This window comes from Pipistrellus kuhlii, unplaced genomic scaffold, assembly GCF_014108245.1.
Source record: "Pipistrellus kuhlii isolate mPipKuh1 unplaced genomic scaffold, mPipKuh1.p scaffold_m20_p_7, whole genome shotgun sequence".
Classification (NCBI taxonomy): Eukaryota; Metazoa; Chordata; class Mammalia; order Chiroptera; family Vespertilionidae; genus Pipistrellus; species Pipistrellus kuhlii.
Window position 1 is genome coordinate 6,026,040 of NW_023425573.1, and position 16,922 is coordinate 6,042,961.

Sequence of the window (16,922 nt, forward strand, 5' to 3'; positions counted from 1 at the left end):
CTCAGGGCGCTTTCTCCCGGCGAAGGATCGTTATTCCTCTGCTGGGACCCCCCAGGGTCACAGGATGACTAGCAGCTATTTCTGTTTGCTCCACCCTGGTGATTCCCTAAGACCCTGCCTCATCCAATTTACAACCCCACCCAAGCTGTGTGCAGCAGCTTTTGCATAGGAATGGCCTGTCCTTGATCAAATAAGCTGCAGCTGGGTCAGAGAGCCCCAAGCCCTAGGCCCATCACCAGCACTAGCCTGCCTCGCTTCATAACTGGGCCTCATCTGGGCACTCCTAAACCCCATACAAAGAGGAGGAATCTGCAAATCTCTCTGTAGCTCCTACTGGGCCCCAGGCTGACCTTGCACCTCCCTGGAGACCCAAGAGTCAGTGTACCCAGTCGTCAGTGTCATGGCATACCAGATTACAACTCTACACATCCATAAGTGACACACTCAAGGGTCAGACTCAGTGAGCACCAAAGCCCCACTGAAGCAAGTCCTGCTCCAAGGAGTGTCTCCTGCATAACAGCTCTCGCATTGCAGTCAAAACTGGTCCTCACAGACAATTGGTCTGGAGGTCAGTTCTCCCAGTGATACCCACAGCAATCAAGTTTCAACTTCAACAAGACTGTGCTCACAGCCCACTAAGGAGTGCACCTAGAGTTCCCAGCTCAGATGACTGGGGAGGCTGAGCCACTGGCGCTATAGGACTCCCACCTCACAAGGCCACTCTACCAACTCAAAGAGACATAGCAGCTCTACCCAATACATAGGAACAAATGCAGGGAAGCAGCCAAAATTCTGAAACAAAGAAACATGTCACAAATGAAAGAAATGGAAGAAAGCAAACTACTGGATATAGAGTTCAAAACCATGATTATAAGGTTACTCAAGAATCTTCTAGAAACCTCCAAGGGACTTAGTGAGACTTTCAAAGATCTTAATGAGAATGCCAAAAAAAATTAAAAAGGATTAGTCAGAAATTAAGCATACACTGACTGAATAATATACAGGGAGTCAACAGTAAAGGATTCTGAGAATCAAATCAACGATTTGAAATATGAGGAAGCATAAAATACCCAACCAGAAGAGCAAAAAAAAAGAACCAAAAAATATGAAGATAGTGTAAGGAACCTCTGGGACAACTTCAAGCATTACAAGGGTTCCAGAAGAAGAGAGAGAGCAAGATATTGATAACCTATTTGAAAAAAGAATGACAAAAAACTTCCCCTACCTGGTGAAAGAAATAGACTTATAAGTCCAGGAAGCACAGAGAGTTCCAAACAAGAGGAACCCCAAGAGGACCACATCAAGATACATCATAAGTAAAATGCCAAGGGCTAAAGCCAAAGAGAGAATTTAAAAGCATCAAGAGAAAATCAGTTAGTTACTTACAAAGGAATGCCCATATGACTATCAGCTGATTTCTCAACAGAAGCTTTGCAGGCCAGAAGGGAGTGGCAAAAAATATTCAAAGTGATGAATAGCAAGAAACTACAATCAAGATTACTCTACCCGCCGAATCCGGTTTGGCTCAATGGATAGAGCGTCAGCTTGGGGACTGAAAGGTCCCGGGTTCAATTCCGGTCAAGGGCATGTACCTTGGTTGCAGGCATATCCCCAGTAGGGGGTGTGCAAGAGGCAGCTGATCAATGACTCTCTCATCGATGTTTCTAACTCTCTCTCTCCCTTCTTCACTGTACAAAATCAATAAAATATATTTTTAAAAAAAAAGATTACTCTACCCAACAAAGCTATCATTTAGAATTGAAAGTCAGATAAAGAGCTTCACAGACAAAAAAAAAAAGACACAAAAACCCTAAAAGAGCTCATCATCACCAAACCAATGTTATATGAAATGTTGAAGGGTATTCTTTAAGAAGAAGAAAAAGATTAATAAATAAATATATATATATATATATATATATATATATATATATGTGTGTGTGTGTGTGTGTGTGTGTGTATATATATATATATATATATACATATATTAAAAAATTAAAAAGGATTAGTCAGAAATTAAGCATACACTGTATGCTTTGTATATATATAAAGATTAATAAATATATATATATACATATATAAAAAAATTAAAAAGGATTAGTCAGAAATTAAGCATATATAAAGCATACACTTTATATATATATATATACATATATATATGTATGTGTATATATATATGTATATATATGAACAACAAAATGGCAACAAATATATACCTATCAACAATTGAATCTAAAAATCAAAATAAAGAAATAAGAAATCTAATGAACAGATTAAAATAGAACCAGAGGCATGGAAATGGAACAGACTGACGATTCTATGAGGGAACAGGGGTGAGGGGTGGGAAGAGATTAAACCAAGATCTTATATGTATATAGTACGCATTACCTATGGACAAAGACAATAGAGTGGCAAAGGGAGAGAGTGGGGTGGAATCTGGGTGGCGGGGGTAACGGGGGGCAAAGGAGGACATCTGTAATAATCTCAACAATAAAGTTTTAAAACTAATAATAAATTTAAAAAAAGAAATATTTAAGACAATAAGGATGGGCCTCAAGAATATTACACTAAGCTAAGAACCATATGATTACTCTCATATGTAGAATATAAAACTGAAACTCATAGCCACAGACAACAGTATGGTGCTTACCAGAGGGAAGGGGTTGGGGGCTAGCAAAGGGTAAAGGGGGCCAAATATATGGTGACCAAAGATTACCTGACTTTAGGTGGTGGGCATATAATTCTATATATGATTATGAATCATAGAAATGTACACTTGAAACCTATATGATCTTATTAACCTATATGACCTCAATAAATTTAATTTAAAAATAAAAAATTTTAAATATTGCACAAACTCATAGCTTCATCTACTAAATTTGTTTTCCTATTTAGCCATTTAAATTGTTAAGCAAATGAGCCACATAAGCTCCCCAAATGAAATGTGGTTTTGAAAAAAGATTAGGGATCTATCTAAATAGGACCTGAATTGGAACACTAACAGCACTAAACTAAGAGACAGGACAGATAAGAATTTTGCCTGGTTCTGAATCATTTATAGATACTTCCATTGCTCTGAGTGGTTTTTTGTAACAGTGGATAAGTGGGAACATACATAAAAGCTATCTTCAAATGCCATAAAGATGAGTAATCTAAAAATAAAGTTGTTGGGAGTCATTTTTGCTACAATATGTGGGCAAAGTTTCAATGAGAGGCAGCTTAAGAACAGGATTTAGATCTTTATATCTATAGTTAGATATTTGGGGTTGAATTAAAAGAAGAGTTTAGATTCAAAGGTTATTTTTTTATTGTGACAGTCATGAAATACTGAGAGATCAAAAATTCTTTCAATCCAAAATTATAATCCTATTATTATATTTTAAATTCCCATAACTATTGCTAATTCTACTATCAAAATAGTGGATCCCTTGTTGGGGTGTGTATGAGAGGCAACCAATCCATGTTTGTCAGTCAAATTGATATATCTTTCTCTCTCTCCCTTCTCTTTCTCTCTCTCTCTCTCGTTTTATCTCTCTCTCTAAAAACCAATAAAAACATATCCTTGGGTGAGGATTTTAAAAAATTGTGGAAACTAATTCTTTTTTCCCCCACATTGACTTAGCATATTATTAGGTAATCAGAAATTAGATGATTTGTCCCAGATCCAAGTGGCTAAGCCAGGATTCGAACCCCGTTCAATTTGACTCCAAGGCCCCGGATTATGGAGGCCCTTTTTACTTTGTCGCAGTGTGTTCTAAAGATTATTTGACAAGAGACTGAAAATACTGAGCTCAACTCCTAAAACAGAGTGGGTGTACATCAGTTAATTACCTATGTTATTCCTAAACAACCCATAAGGAGGCCACCTTTTCAGCCTAGAATGTCCCAGAATGAGCAGGTACGAGCTTTCCTGAGCAATTGCTCACCTGTGTATCTTAAGGAGAGGGTCTGAGAGGGGAGGACATAGGCAGAGCAGACTTAATAAGAGGAGAAGATTGAAATCCAACTCATAAAACAAGATATCTAATAACACTTCAGAAAACATGGGAATGCCCTTCACAGATTTTTAATAAACTCAACCATGTAAATATTAGCATTTTTAAAATAATCAGCTTCCGGTAAGAGTATGAATTACAATTCAATGACAAGCCAGACAACACTCCTTCCTGTAAATGCAGCATATAAAATACCATAAACACTGGCACAAGAATTGATCTCCATGCAGCAATCAGATGAAAACAATTACATAGACCACACGTGTCAAACACAAGGCCCGCGGGCCAAATCCGTCCCGCCAGGCCTTGCAATGTGGCCCGCACCGCGCTGTCATCACTGCACTCTGCTGCGTTTCCATCACAATGACAGTTTATGACTGTTCAGTAAACCATTCGGCCTGCGATTTAGGCTGGATTTTAGATTTTGGCCCCTTCTCTGATTGAGTTCGACACCCCTAACATAGACTAATCAACCGTTAACAATTCTTTCCAAATAGGCAATCAATATAAATCTGTTAGGTTTCTATGGATGTCATAACAAATGATCACAAGCTCAGTGGCTTAAAAGAACACTAATGTATTGTTGTACATTTCTGTGTGTTAGAAGTCCAACAAGGGTCTCACTCCATAGGGCTGCATTCCTTTCTCAGAACTCTAGGAATGTCTTTTTCTAGTTCGGGAGCCTGCCTCCATTCCTTGGCTTATGGCCCTTCCCTCTACCTTCAGCGGCAGCCCTGATTCTGAATACCTCTTCTCCTTCTCAGGACCTTTGTTTCTACTACACTGGGTCTCCCTCCCCCTGCCCCCCCCCCCCAGATAACCCAAAATAACCTCCCTGATTAGTAATCCTAATTCCCATTAAACTCTCCTCTTTTGCCAATTACCCACTATAGTCACAGGTTCTGGGGGAGAAAGGGGAAGTGCATTATTCTTCCTACCATAATCTCTAAGAGAGATCCCCTTTGAATTATATAACATTAACCTCTGGGTGTAAATAATACACTGCAACTCATACATACCTTATTCGTTTTCTCCCAATGATTCAAAAATAGAGGAGGTGTGTGAGGGTTTTGTGTTTGGTGTTTTTTTTTTGTTTTGTTTTTTTGACAACTTTAGAACCTGCAAAGCAAACGTGTTCAATGTTATTGAACAAGAGCAGAAAGAGACAACACTATGACAGTAAGAGCTATGTGTCCTGTTTACACTAGGTGGTGAAAATTGATTATCACTGATGTCAGGCTTTCTTACCGTTCCAGGAAAAATAGGTATCGAAATGGAATATCCATGTCAACAAGCCACATAAGGCTGTCTTCGCACACCCCTGGAACCTAGCATACCATTTTATCCTTTTGCATCTGAAAATTGCTATGTTTCCAAAGAAAGAAAAAAATATCTGTTGTATCAGCAATAAGTACCTCAGAGTGATGACTTAGAAAGTGAAGCTTTGGATAGTGTGGGTGAGATCTGAAAGCACAGACATTGTGGAATGAATTTTTCTCTGAATAGGCTCATCTACCATCTACGCAGCATATTTGTTATTATATCAAACTTAAGTTAAATTCCACTACATATAAAAATACTTGGTTGCTTAACTTATTAGAAAAAAATTATATGGGATGTCACACACACACACACACCCCAAGAATATTTTAAAGAAAAAAAATTGTTCAAGTTCTGTGTAAGTGCACTGTCTAGATCAGGAGATGGAGCCAGAAAGGTCACAAATAATTGGGCGTGGCTATTTATTTGTGGGAACCACATTGTGCATACACAGAAGGTGCTGAGCATGCTAAAGCCTGTTGGTCCCCTATGAAGAGGCCAGGCACCAGACACCACTGATGGTTGTCACATAGGTCCTCTGATATTCCCATAATTAAGAAAATGATATTTTGCCGAAAACGGTTTGGCTCAATGGATAGAGCATCGGCTTGGGGACTGAAAGGTCCCAGGTTCGATTCTAGTCAAGGGCATGTACCTTGGTTGCGGGCATATCCCCAGTAGGGGGTGTGCAAGAGACAGCAGATTGATGATTCTCTCTCATCGATGTTTCTAATTCTATCTCTCTCTCCCTTCCTCTCTGTAAAAAATCAATAAAATATTTTTTTTTAAGAAAATGATATTTTTATGTGGAATCGTTTAAGTTTTCCATGTTGGCAACTAAATAATATACTGCAGCCCAAAGACAGCCCAATGAAACATAGGAAAGGACCAAACTTAGCTCATCAGCCAGCAGTCTGCACCTTCAGATCTAGATCAGCCACTCCTTGATAACTGCCTGATATTTCACTTGACAAATCGACCGACCAGTGTAACTTGTTATCCTAAACTGTCTAATTGGATGCAAACATTATCAAAGCCTAGAAGGAAAAAAAAATGTGTATACACAGATGAGATCAAGAGTTCTAGCAACTGAGGGGTTCTTTGTTTCTTGAGGGAACAGATTATGTCTTATTTTCTGTTGTGGCCCCAGCATATAAATAATGTCTGTCACATAGTGGGCTGTTTGTTGAATTAATGAATGACTAAACTTTAAGGGAAATCTTGGTAACTCTGAGGGATTTATTTCTACTTGTTAATGTAGAGATGTAGTGGTCTAGACTTAGAAAGTAAAAACCCTTTGCCCTGGCCAGTGTAGCTCAGTTGGTGGGTCATCATACCATACACCAAAAGATTGCTGGTTCGATTCTTGGTCAGGGCACATGCCCAGGTTGTGGGCTCGATTCCCAGTGGGGGGTGGGGGCATGTAGAGGGCATGCAGGAGGTAGACAATCAATGTTCTACACTCATATCAATGGTTCTCTCTTTCTTTAAACAATCAATAAAATTATTAAAGAAAAAAGTGAAAACCCTTCAGATTTCCCATATTATCCAATATACATATATTTATTCTAACAATTATTATATATTCCAACAATTTTTGTTGTTGCAATTACCAATGAGGCCTTTTATAATATAATGGGGCAAAAGGAATTTAACTGAAAACAATACTGTAACAACAACCCAAACCAAGTATTTGTTTGCAATCATTTTCATGTTACAAAGTCCTTTCAATATGTGATTTCTCTTATCGTCAGATCATCTCTCTAAGGCAGACAGATATAATTCCACTTTAGAAAACTTGAACTACCAGGGAAGTTAACTGATTTTTACAAAGCCTTACACAAAATTAGCAACAGGGCTGCACTTCATCTCTGGCTCAGACCAGGATGGCTCTCTCCTAACAGGGAAGCAACGTGGAGGTGCATTGAATTAATTAAACATGCACAATGGCACCTTCATAAACAGGAAGGGTAGGGAAGGCCAACACCGGCACAGAGGAGGGAGGAAATAAGAGCATGGAGAGTGTAATGTCTGTCAAGAGGGTGTGCAGAGAGTATCAGTTTACTCATCGTGACACCACTAGTGTGCTGGTTGAATCAGTCAGCAAAGTGAGACACATCAGCCGGAATGCGTTGCTCTGTGAAATTTTCATTCCCCACGTGTGTCTGTGTCCCTCACGAGAGAGTCAGAGACTAACACATTTTGCCAGAAGAGCTCCTGAAGCAACCTCTATGCAGAATTCACTCAACTTTCCTGGATGGTGAATGGGTGACGGTATATTGGTGACAGTGTAACAGGGCTAAGAACAAAGGCCTTGAAGTCGGTGTTCTAAAACCATTCTGTCAATGTCTAGCAGTGTGGCTTTGGGCAAGCCATGCCACTTCCGAGAGCCACAGTTTCATTTGTGAAAAGGGGGGACAGCGATAAGACTTCCTCCCTAAGTTTGTCGTGAGGGTTAAGTTAATGCTTATAAACGCCCTGTGGGACGCTGGGTAAACGCACTCAGGAAATGTTTTGCTGCTGCAAACATACTGAAATGTCAAGTTCAGACGAGTCCACAGAGGCAGAGAAGGGGCATTTGCTTGGTTCCCCAAACAGAGATGCTGAGAGAAAACTTTGGAAAGTGACCCAACATGTATTTTTACAACAAACTTTTAATTTACCCCACATGCCATTTAGAAGATAGGAATAGAACAAAGAGAGATAAAAGCACAGGCGCAGTGTGATTCCCCATCAATAGAAATAAATGATTACAAACAAAAAGTAGTTTTCAGACACAAGCTCATCGATAGGAAACCTTGTGGCAGGTCAAGGTTTACCAAGGAGTGAAGACCTGAGAACTGGCTGGTCACAGAGCAGGGCATTCAGAAGGAGGAACATGTGCAATATTCTTTCTTTTTTTTTTTTAAGTCATTTACTTTCTTCCCAGAAAGTTTAACTGTCATCAACGTATCATCTTATCAAAGAGCAGCTAACTTACTTTCCAGAGTGTACTTTGTTCTTAGATTGTTAATCTTTCAACAGACATTTTCAGATCCTAACTGCTCCTAACACAGAGATAAAAAGAAGGCCGAGATAGAAATACATTCAGGGGAGAAAGAGAAAAGGAGGGTGTTGATTTCCTAAACAGAAATGACACATACTAAATGATCTCTATCATTCTTAGAGTGGTATTAGTAAGAGCAAACGAAAGGCAAGCAATTAAAACGTTTTCTACCCAAAAGTAGCAGATAGAAGAACAATGACAGCAAGTATCACCGGTCCATTTAGAAGAGAATCTGATGTCAAAACAAGGTCATACACCACATCAATGACACTTCTCCTTTCTTGTGTCTTTAGTATGTAGAGGAGCCAATTCATGGAGCCTGACCATTTTTGTCAAGTAACACTCTAAGCATGAATGTTCAGCTCTGAGGCTCAAGCAGAGGGATGAAGGCCAAGCTCTCGGAGCATCAGCTCTTGGGCAACCAGATGGACCAGCTCTTGCAAGCCATCGATGTTGATTCAGAGAACATCCTCCAGTTCTCCTTTGATTCCTTCAGGGTCTGGGGTACCTTCCACTGGCCTGGAAGACACCTCCACTGGAGTCTCCTCTCCCTGCCTCCCATTACCTTCCTTGGTCTCTTCATGCGTCAAGTGTTGTTGCTGGCAGTCCTGCTCTGAGTTACTGCGGACATAGCCGGGTAAAGTCACGTGGCTGTCGGGCTGCTGGCCGGCCCTCTTGGTGGCTTTGCCCGAGAGGAGGACCATGCGAGTGCTGGCCGCCATCTGCGAGTGGCTGCTGGTGCTGGGCGTCATGGTGGTGAGCACGGAGCCGTACCTGTGGCCGCCGCAAGGGGGCGTCCGTTTCCAGTCGATGGAGAGATTCCACCGGCTCCACATCTTCTTCACCTCAGACTGCACCTAATCCACAGGGAACCACATTGTGCATGAGAGGGCATCAGGGAGGCCCTGCCGCTTGCTTAGACGAATGTCTGCCCTGATTTCAATGACAGGAATAATCATCCATTAATTAAGGGTCCACTTGTGCCAGGGATTGGCATATATATTCCCTCCGGGTCTCGAAAAACCTTGAAGGCAGGTGTTACTCCTGGAGATGAGCAAACTGAGGCTTCCAGAGAGGTGAAAGGATTTGCCCAAGTTTACTATTTTTATTTTTATATTTTAGTGCATTTTTATTGATTTCAGAGAGGAAGGGAGAGGGAGAGAGAAAGATCCATGATGAGAGAGAATCATTGATTGGCTGTCTCCTGCCAATCACACCCCCTCCTGGGAAGTGAGCCTGCAACCTGGGTATGTGCCCTGGACTGGAATTGAACCCAGGACCCTTCAGTCTGGAGGCCAAGGCTCTATCCACTGAGCCAAACCGGCTAGGGCCAAGGTTAGTATTTTAATGGAGGCTGAAATACAGCCGATAGAAATATCTGACTTGAGGGAGAGGAAAAAGAGGGGGTTGAAGGAGGAAGAGGGATAAATAGTGGCAGCTGTGGCTGAGGAATGGCATGAAAGGGACTCAACCTGAAATGTGCCCTCCACCATCACCTCCAGAGGCAGGCAGCTGAAGGAGGAGAAGGAAAGAGGGCTGCACACTGAAATGCAGGCCTTCTCAACGTAATGGGGCTTGCTTCTGTTCCTTCAGCTGGAGAGTCAATGCCACCGCCAGCGCCCCTTTCTGGGGAAAGCTTATTGGGAATTCCCAGGGAGAATGGACACCTGGGGGGCCGATGTCCCCCAAAAGCACAGCTCAACTCCTGGGCGAACAGACACTGTCCCGCCACCATCTTGTAGTTTTAAAAAGTGTCAAAATGTTCTCATCGGTTTGTCCCAAGAACACGTATCTGAGTTTCTGATAGACCTTGCACTTGATTAATAAGTTTAAGCATTAACTGGAATATGGAGTTCACCATCCTTCCAGGTCTCAATACGCATTCCAGGAAGCTGGTTTTGGATATCAGCGTTTATAACTGAATTGATCTTAGTTTACTGAAGTGAATTCCTGCTTTCTCAAAATAATTTATGATTAAAATACCTCTCCTCCCTGGACCCACTTTGTCCTGTCACTGCCAGGGATCCTAAGGCGCTTTGGGTCCCCTTGGGACAGAGACCAGTGGGACTCGGCCCCCTCCGCACCTACCTCGCCATTGCAGTAGCAGTAGATGATGGACACGAAGAAGCCCTGGGAACAGAAAGCACGTCAGGGCTGAGCGTTCGTGCAGATCACAGCACTAGCACTGTCCAGTGATGCCTTCAGAAAACTCCATACACCATTCCCTCCTGATGCTCCCAAGTCCTTATGTTCACATTACATTTGTCTGAGACCTTCCCGTGGGGTCAGCTGAACCAAGCAAGTAACTGAACAGAACATGCAACGGTACACAAAGAACTGATGTCTATTACGTTAGTTCCATTTATGCCGCCACTCAAGATGCCCGCAGATCCCTGGCTGGTGGGCGATATTTATACACCCTGAGTGCTGGGAACTGCACACAAAGGGTATGTGATGGTAAAAGACCAACTTTTTTTTCAATCCCTTCAAAAATATTCACACGGAGCTTACACAATGCGAAGTGCTCTGCGTGCCAAGGATAAACAGTTTAATCAGGACGGACAAGGTCCCTGTTCCCTGAGGCCTTGCCTTCTAGAAGGAAACGCAGAGGGTGAGACATAAACAGCCACACGAGAAAAGTGGAAGGCGATCAGGGCTGTGCATGCAGAGTAAGTGGTGCCGACAGGGGAGAATGAAGGTGAGTCAGACCAGGAGCTCCTCTCTGAGGAGGTGACACTGAAGCTGCTGGGAGTGACAGGAAGCAGCCAGGCCGGGTGAATAGTTAGAGGGAGAACATTCCAGGCAAAGGCGACAGCAAGTACGAACCCCTGGGGCAGGCTGGGCTGGAGGAACCCTGCCCCGGAGGGCGGTGCCCCCCAGGCAATGGCATTTGAATTTTATGCTGAGTGCGGTAGGAAGCCTCTGGATACTCCTGCCAGATAAGCGACGGGATCCATTTATTTTTGAGGCTCTTCAGACTAGGAGACCAGACTGAAGGCGGCAGGTGCTCACACAGGAAGGCTGGGGAGGCGTGTGCAGTAACCCATGTGACGGGTGATGGTATTACTGTCAAACACGATAGAGAGGATGTGTGCAAGCCACCTCTTCCTCTCTTTTGTCTTCCTTTCCCCCCTCTTCCCCCTTTCTCCCTCTTGTGCTTTCGTTCCTTGTCCCTACCCACGTGGAGGGCCCTGTTACAACCACACCTTCCTACACCGGCCCCCAGGCCTGTCTGTGAGGAGCAGCTCCTCCTCTGGTCCCAGGCTGCCCTGGCCTCCGCAGGACGGGGAAGCACAGGCGCCAGAGGACAGCGCCCTCTAACTGCCCTCGGGAGGCAGGGGCCAGGCAGCCAGAGGGGCAGAGAAAGAGGCTGAGAGGGGTGGAGGTGGGGGAGCAAAATGTTAAGAGCCCAGTCGCTGGAAGGCGCTCTACCTGGAAGGAGTTGAAGAAGAGCTCGCAGTGCATCCGGATCTCCCACCCGAGCCCCGAGAAGGAGTGGGGCAGGCACACGAACACGATGTAATGCACCCCGAAGACCAGCACCAGCACCAGCGTGGATTTGGCGAGTTTCCTGCAAGAGAGTGGAAGCCTTTGGATTACTCAATGTAGAGTGCTTTTCCGTGGAGGCGGCTCGCTGGGGAGATATCAGGCTCAGAGAGCTCACGGGGGCCGGCTTTTCCCATCTCGCTGGAGCCCACAGCTTCTGCTAGCGTTCCCCTCCCTCCTCACCCTGTCGCTTTTACACTAAACCAGACAGTTTGTTCTCACCTCCCATGGTTATTGTCCCCTATTCTTCTTGCTTAAAGAACAGTCTTCAGAAAACAGTTGAAATGTCTTCTCCACGTCCTCCTACCTCGTACCTGAGTCACCTACAGTCCACTCACTCAGAAAAGTCTGCCCTCAGTCCATTTTGTTCAAGGCGACATTCCTCAGAAGATGATGGGTTTCTCTGCCCTAACTGATCCTTCCAACGCTCAGAGGCTCCCTGGGATGAGCTTGTCCTCCTCCTGAATCCTGACTGGCGAGTACCCTCTTTCCATCGCTGCATGTTCAGGCAGGAGACACCGAATACCTCCATGTGGCATTCTCCTGGGGTCTCATCAGACAAAGGGGAGCCTCATGGTCTACATTTGCAGAACTTTGGGAGTCGGGTCTGAAGTCAATCTTAAAGGAAAACTGTGTTTCCTTCTTTCACACAAACGGGTAAATCCCCCTGGAAACTATTTTCCCATCACGCCAACTTTGTTCCTCCTGTGTTCAACCTAGGTTCCTACAAAAAATCAAGAGGAGCGACATGCTGGGAAGTGATCACAAGTGAAAAGGCTTGGGAACAGCCTGGTTCTTGCAGAGGAAGAAAACGTCCAAGACTAAATTTAGTGGCTGTCCTGCTAGTTCAGCCATCTGGGTTTCCTCTCTTTCCGATGGCCAGGCTCATCTGCATCTCTCTGGAGACAAAAGTCCATTTGTAGAAAAACGATGGGAAACAAATTACCCATCGTTAGCAGCTTAACCTGTTTATTCTCTCTCTCCGGAGTCGGGTCCTCTGCTCAGGGGGTGGCAAGGCTGGAGGTGAGGTGTTGGCCAGGACTGCATTCCTACCTGGACCTCAGGGTTCTCTCCTAAGTTCATTCAGCTTTCGAGCAGAGCTCAGTCCCTTGCCGCTGGAGGAATGCTGGTGGGGTTCCTCAGTTCATATAGACTTCCCTCAGGCTGTCCTCAGGGGCTAGCCGTAGGTCCTCATAACATGTCAGATCACTTCCTCGAAGCCAGTGAGAGAGTCTCTCTCTAGGATGCCAGGATGGAGTCTTATATTAAGTGTCCTAATCACAGGACCCAACACCTTGGCCATACAATGTGATCTAATCAAGGGAGAAACCATCCCATCACAGGTCTTGCCCACACTCAAGAAAGAGCATGGCAGTGGGGGTTATACAGGCAAGTAAACCAGGGGAGGCAGGACTCTGGAGGGCTATCTAAGAAATCTCCTGATCATAGCAGTTCAATTAATTCCTGTCCATAGAAATGCAAATTGTGTCCAACGGAATGCCACTAATGATAGCCCTATGGACGTGCACAAGTTTTGCTAGTTTACATCCATTTTTAAATTCATTTAGGCATTCATTATCCTCTTTAAAACGTATGTGCTATCTTACCATTTCCTTCATTAATAAGTTAAATAAAATCTTTGAAATGTATCCACTTATATTTGTGTAAGACTTATGATTACGTCCTCTGAGTTAGAGCAGTGGTGTATCCCAGGTCAGTGCATACATGCGTCATCCATCTGTCTATCCTACATAATAAAAGTGTAGTATGCAAATTGTCCCCTCAACCGGGAGTTCATCCGGGAGTTCGACCAGGGGATAGGGACAGCTGGGGAAATGGAGGGAGGCTCCGGCCAGCTGTGGCAGCAGTAGGTGATTGGGGAGGAGGGTGCCCGCTTCAGCAGACATATACTAAATTTGGAACAAAGCAGAGAAGATTAGCATGGCCCCAGCACAAGGAAAAAGAAAACAAATATATTTGTGGGGGAGTAGCAGGAGAGGGGGTGGGTCACTTAATTTATAGGAAAATCCCAATATGCCAATAATAAAATATATATATATATATATATATATATATATATATATATACACACTCTGAATTTAAGCATATTGAGCAAGTTTTAGGTTATTTATATATCTTTTTTCTGAAAAACCACAAACTGAAACAAACAAAAATACACATTCAAAAATTTATCTTTAGAGACATTTCAGAACACTTGTTATCTTTTCTTTACACTAAATTGTAACCAAAATATTTCCTCTGACGATGCTCCCAGAATTACCTGTATTGCTTTCTTGTGTCATGCCCAACTGCATTGGTCTCCCGAATTTTGGTAGCCAGAACTCTGACCGTATTCAGAAACAGAATAAAATTCAGCTGAAAGAGAAGGTGAGATTACAAAGAATTATTACGTTTGTCTTCAAGCTGTTTACAGAATTTACAGAAATTGAACTTCTTTGTGTTCAAAGACTGAAAATTACAGTGAATGAAAGGATGGAGCCAACTAGCAGGGGATGAAGGAAACAATTGATTCAGAGTTCCTCTTTCTCTTTTCCTTAACTGATGAATTCAAGATCTCATATTTCTGCAAACCCCAAATCCTTTCTCCAACCCTTATAACTGGCATCTTCGAGGCCATCTCCTAAGTACTCATGAGCACGTCTGATCAGTTTCTGTGATTTCATTTTTATTCCGTTGTTTCCATCTCTCTTAGCTGACGCCAGTGTAATGCAGGTCCTCACGTCTCCGGGGGCAGTGCCCTGCTTGGCCAGGACTCACCACACAAATTTCACCGTCACCACGTCTAGACCACGCTGCCCTGCCTGCTGCTCCCCCTGCTCTTCCGGCAAAACGTCCTGCTCCCTCTGCCGAGGCCCTGGAAGGCCCAGAACCAAAACAGAGCTTCGTGTTCTGTTGTAATTAGCAAAGATTCCTCTCATGTTTTGATGTTATATAAGAGAATTTTAAAATCATCCTCAAATCAACATCAAGAAGTTGCAGGTGGATAATTAATAGTCATATTTGAGAGACTGATTTTTCAGAACAAAAAAAGTTAATGTTTTCTAATTCTCATTAACGTAATTTTAACATAATCTGAGCAAAACATAGAGAACAACAGTGCTGAAAGTTTAGATTCTAGGATCCCAAAATCAAGTGGTTCCTTCCATATTTGTACTAACGTCTGTGATTATCTCTAAAATTCAGTTATTAGGACTTATTTCAATTAGAACCTATAAATATTCATCCTTTACAAACTCCTTGACTCTCTTAAATTCATTTTGCTTCATATATTGCTCAGATATTCTGACCACATTTTATCAGATTTTACTCTCAGATATACAAGAATCCAATTAATTAATATGCTACTACCGGTAGAATTTCTAAAGCCAGAATTAACTGAGGGATCCAACTTACATTTAAAATCCCTGGCATACATGGAGGCTATATATTTACATAAAACCATGCTCTAAGCATGTAACACTGAAAAACAAGCCATTGATCCAAAAGTTAACATATAAAAACACTATAAGTATTGCTATAAAGACGGAAAGATAATTTTCCATAAATTCAATAAACAATATTTATTTGTTTATTAATTTACATTGAATCTATTGGGCAAGAAACAATCTTGACATGTTTTGAAATGCAAGTGAAAAAACACCGTCAATAATATATGCTATAGCCCTAGCAGTTTGGCTCAGTGGATAGAGCTTCAGCCTGCAGACCAAAGGGTCCCAGGTTCGGTTCTAGTCAAGGGCAAATACCTTGGTTGCAGGCTCCTCCCCAGCCCAGGCCCTGGTCTGGGCATGCAGGAGGCAACCCAATTGATGTGTTTCTTTCACACTGATGTTTCTCTCTGTCTTTCCCTCTCTCTTCCACTCTCTTTAAAAGATCAATGGAAAAATATGCTATATACCTATTTTGTCACACTAGCCAGGTGACCAGTATCTGTGTGGGCTTCAGTTCCCTTTTCCATGAAAATGAAAAGGTTGCATGAAATGGACTCAGTTCTGTAATTGTACTTGCTTTCTGCAGTTTTTCCCCTGCCTTCCCTCTTACGTTCCCCAGGATATCTAACTTGTATGTCTGTTTTATTTTTTTCGACAAGTATTTACTGAGTGACCACTATTTGCCAGGAAACTCACTAGGCACTAGGAATACACTTTAGAAAATATATGGTTTTTGTTCACTTAATCTTGCAATGTGATGGGCATGCAACAAACAACCAGAAGCATTATACACTGTGATGATCTTGAGAAGGGAAAACCTGATCGTACTCCACAGGTTATGCTAGGCGGCTCAGTGACTAAGCATTGACCTATGAACCTGGAGGCCACAGTTCAATTCCCAGTCAAGCCACATGCCTGGGTTGTGGGCTTGATCCCCAGTGTGGGGCGTGCAGGAAGCAGCTGATCAGTTATTCTCTCTTATGGTTCATGTTTCTGTCTCTCCCTCTCTCTTCCTCTCTGAAATCAATAAAAATGTTAAAAAATGAATAAGTAAAAGAAGTAGAGAAGGAAGCTCATCTCAGCCTTGTAGGGGTACAGTGTAGAATGAAATGGACAGAGTGGACAAGTTCAAGGAACTGAGAGGAAGACAGGGTCGCTGGGGCATACCTGCAGGTAGGAGTGACAGGATATCTGTTCCTAGAGTCTCAGGGATTTAGATTATAAGTGCAGAAGCCCTAATTGGTTTGTCCCAATGGATAGAGTGTCGGCCTATGGACTGAAGGGTCCCAAGTTTAATTCCGGTCAGGGCATGTACCTTGGTTGTGGACACATCCCCAGTAGGGGTTATGCCAGAGGCAGCTGATTGATGTTTCTCTCTCATTGATGTTTCTAACTCTCTATCCTTCTCCCTTTCTCTCTGTAAAAAAATCAATAAAAAATATTTTAAAAAACAATAATAAGTACAGGAGCTCACAGAGACAGTGACCCTGAAGTCAGAATCCCAGCTCCACCACTTGCTAGCTGCATGACCTTGGGCAGTGTCCTCATTTGGAGTGACGGGAAGGATTA

At 42.9% G+C, this 16,922-nt stretch overlaps 1 protein-coding gene, 1 long non-coding RNA gene and 1 pseudogene across 2 annotated transcripts in view; 2 read left to right on the top strand and 1 right to left on the bottom strand.

Moving 5' to 3' along the window:
• Window positions 1-7,950: 7,950 nt before the first annotated feature.
• Window positions 7,951-16,922, bottom strand: part of PTH2R (parathyroid hormone 2 receptor) — a 34,416-nt gene continuing 25,444 nt past the window's right edge. The window contains exons 10-13 of the mRNA XM_036422069.2: window positions 14,186-14,280; window positions 11,791-11,929; window positions 10,447-10,488; window positions 7,951-9,215 (exon numbers count right to left, since the gene is read on the bottom strand). Coding sequence (XP_036277962.1) covers window positions 8,817-9,215; window positions 10,447-10,488; window positions 11,791-11,929; window positions 14,186-14,280 — 675 coding nt within the window. The 3' untranslated portion in view covers window positions 7,951-8,816. The remainder of the gene's footprint in view (window positions 9,216-10,446; window positions 10,489-11,790; window positions 11,930-14,185; window positions 14,281-16,922) is intronic.
• LOC123651645 lies at window positions 8,242-16,727 on the top strand. The gene is made up of 3 exons (XR_006740492.1): window positions 8,242-8,252; window positions 14,899-14,904; window positions 16,587-16,727. It is a non-coding gene; the product is annotated as an uncharacterized LOC123651645 (long non-coding RNA).
• LOC118710093 lies at window positions 13,794-13,885 on the top strand (annotated as a pseudogene).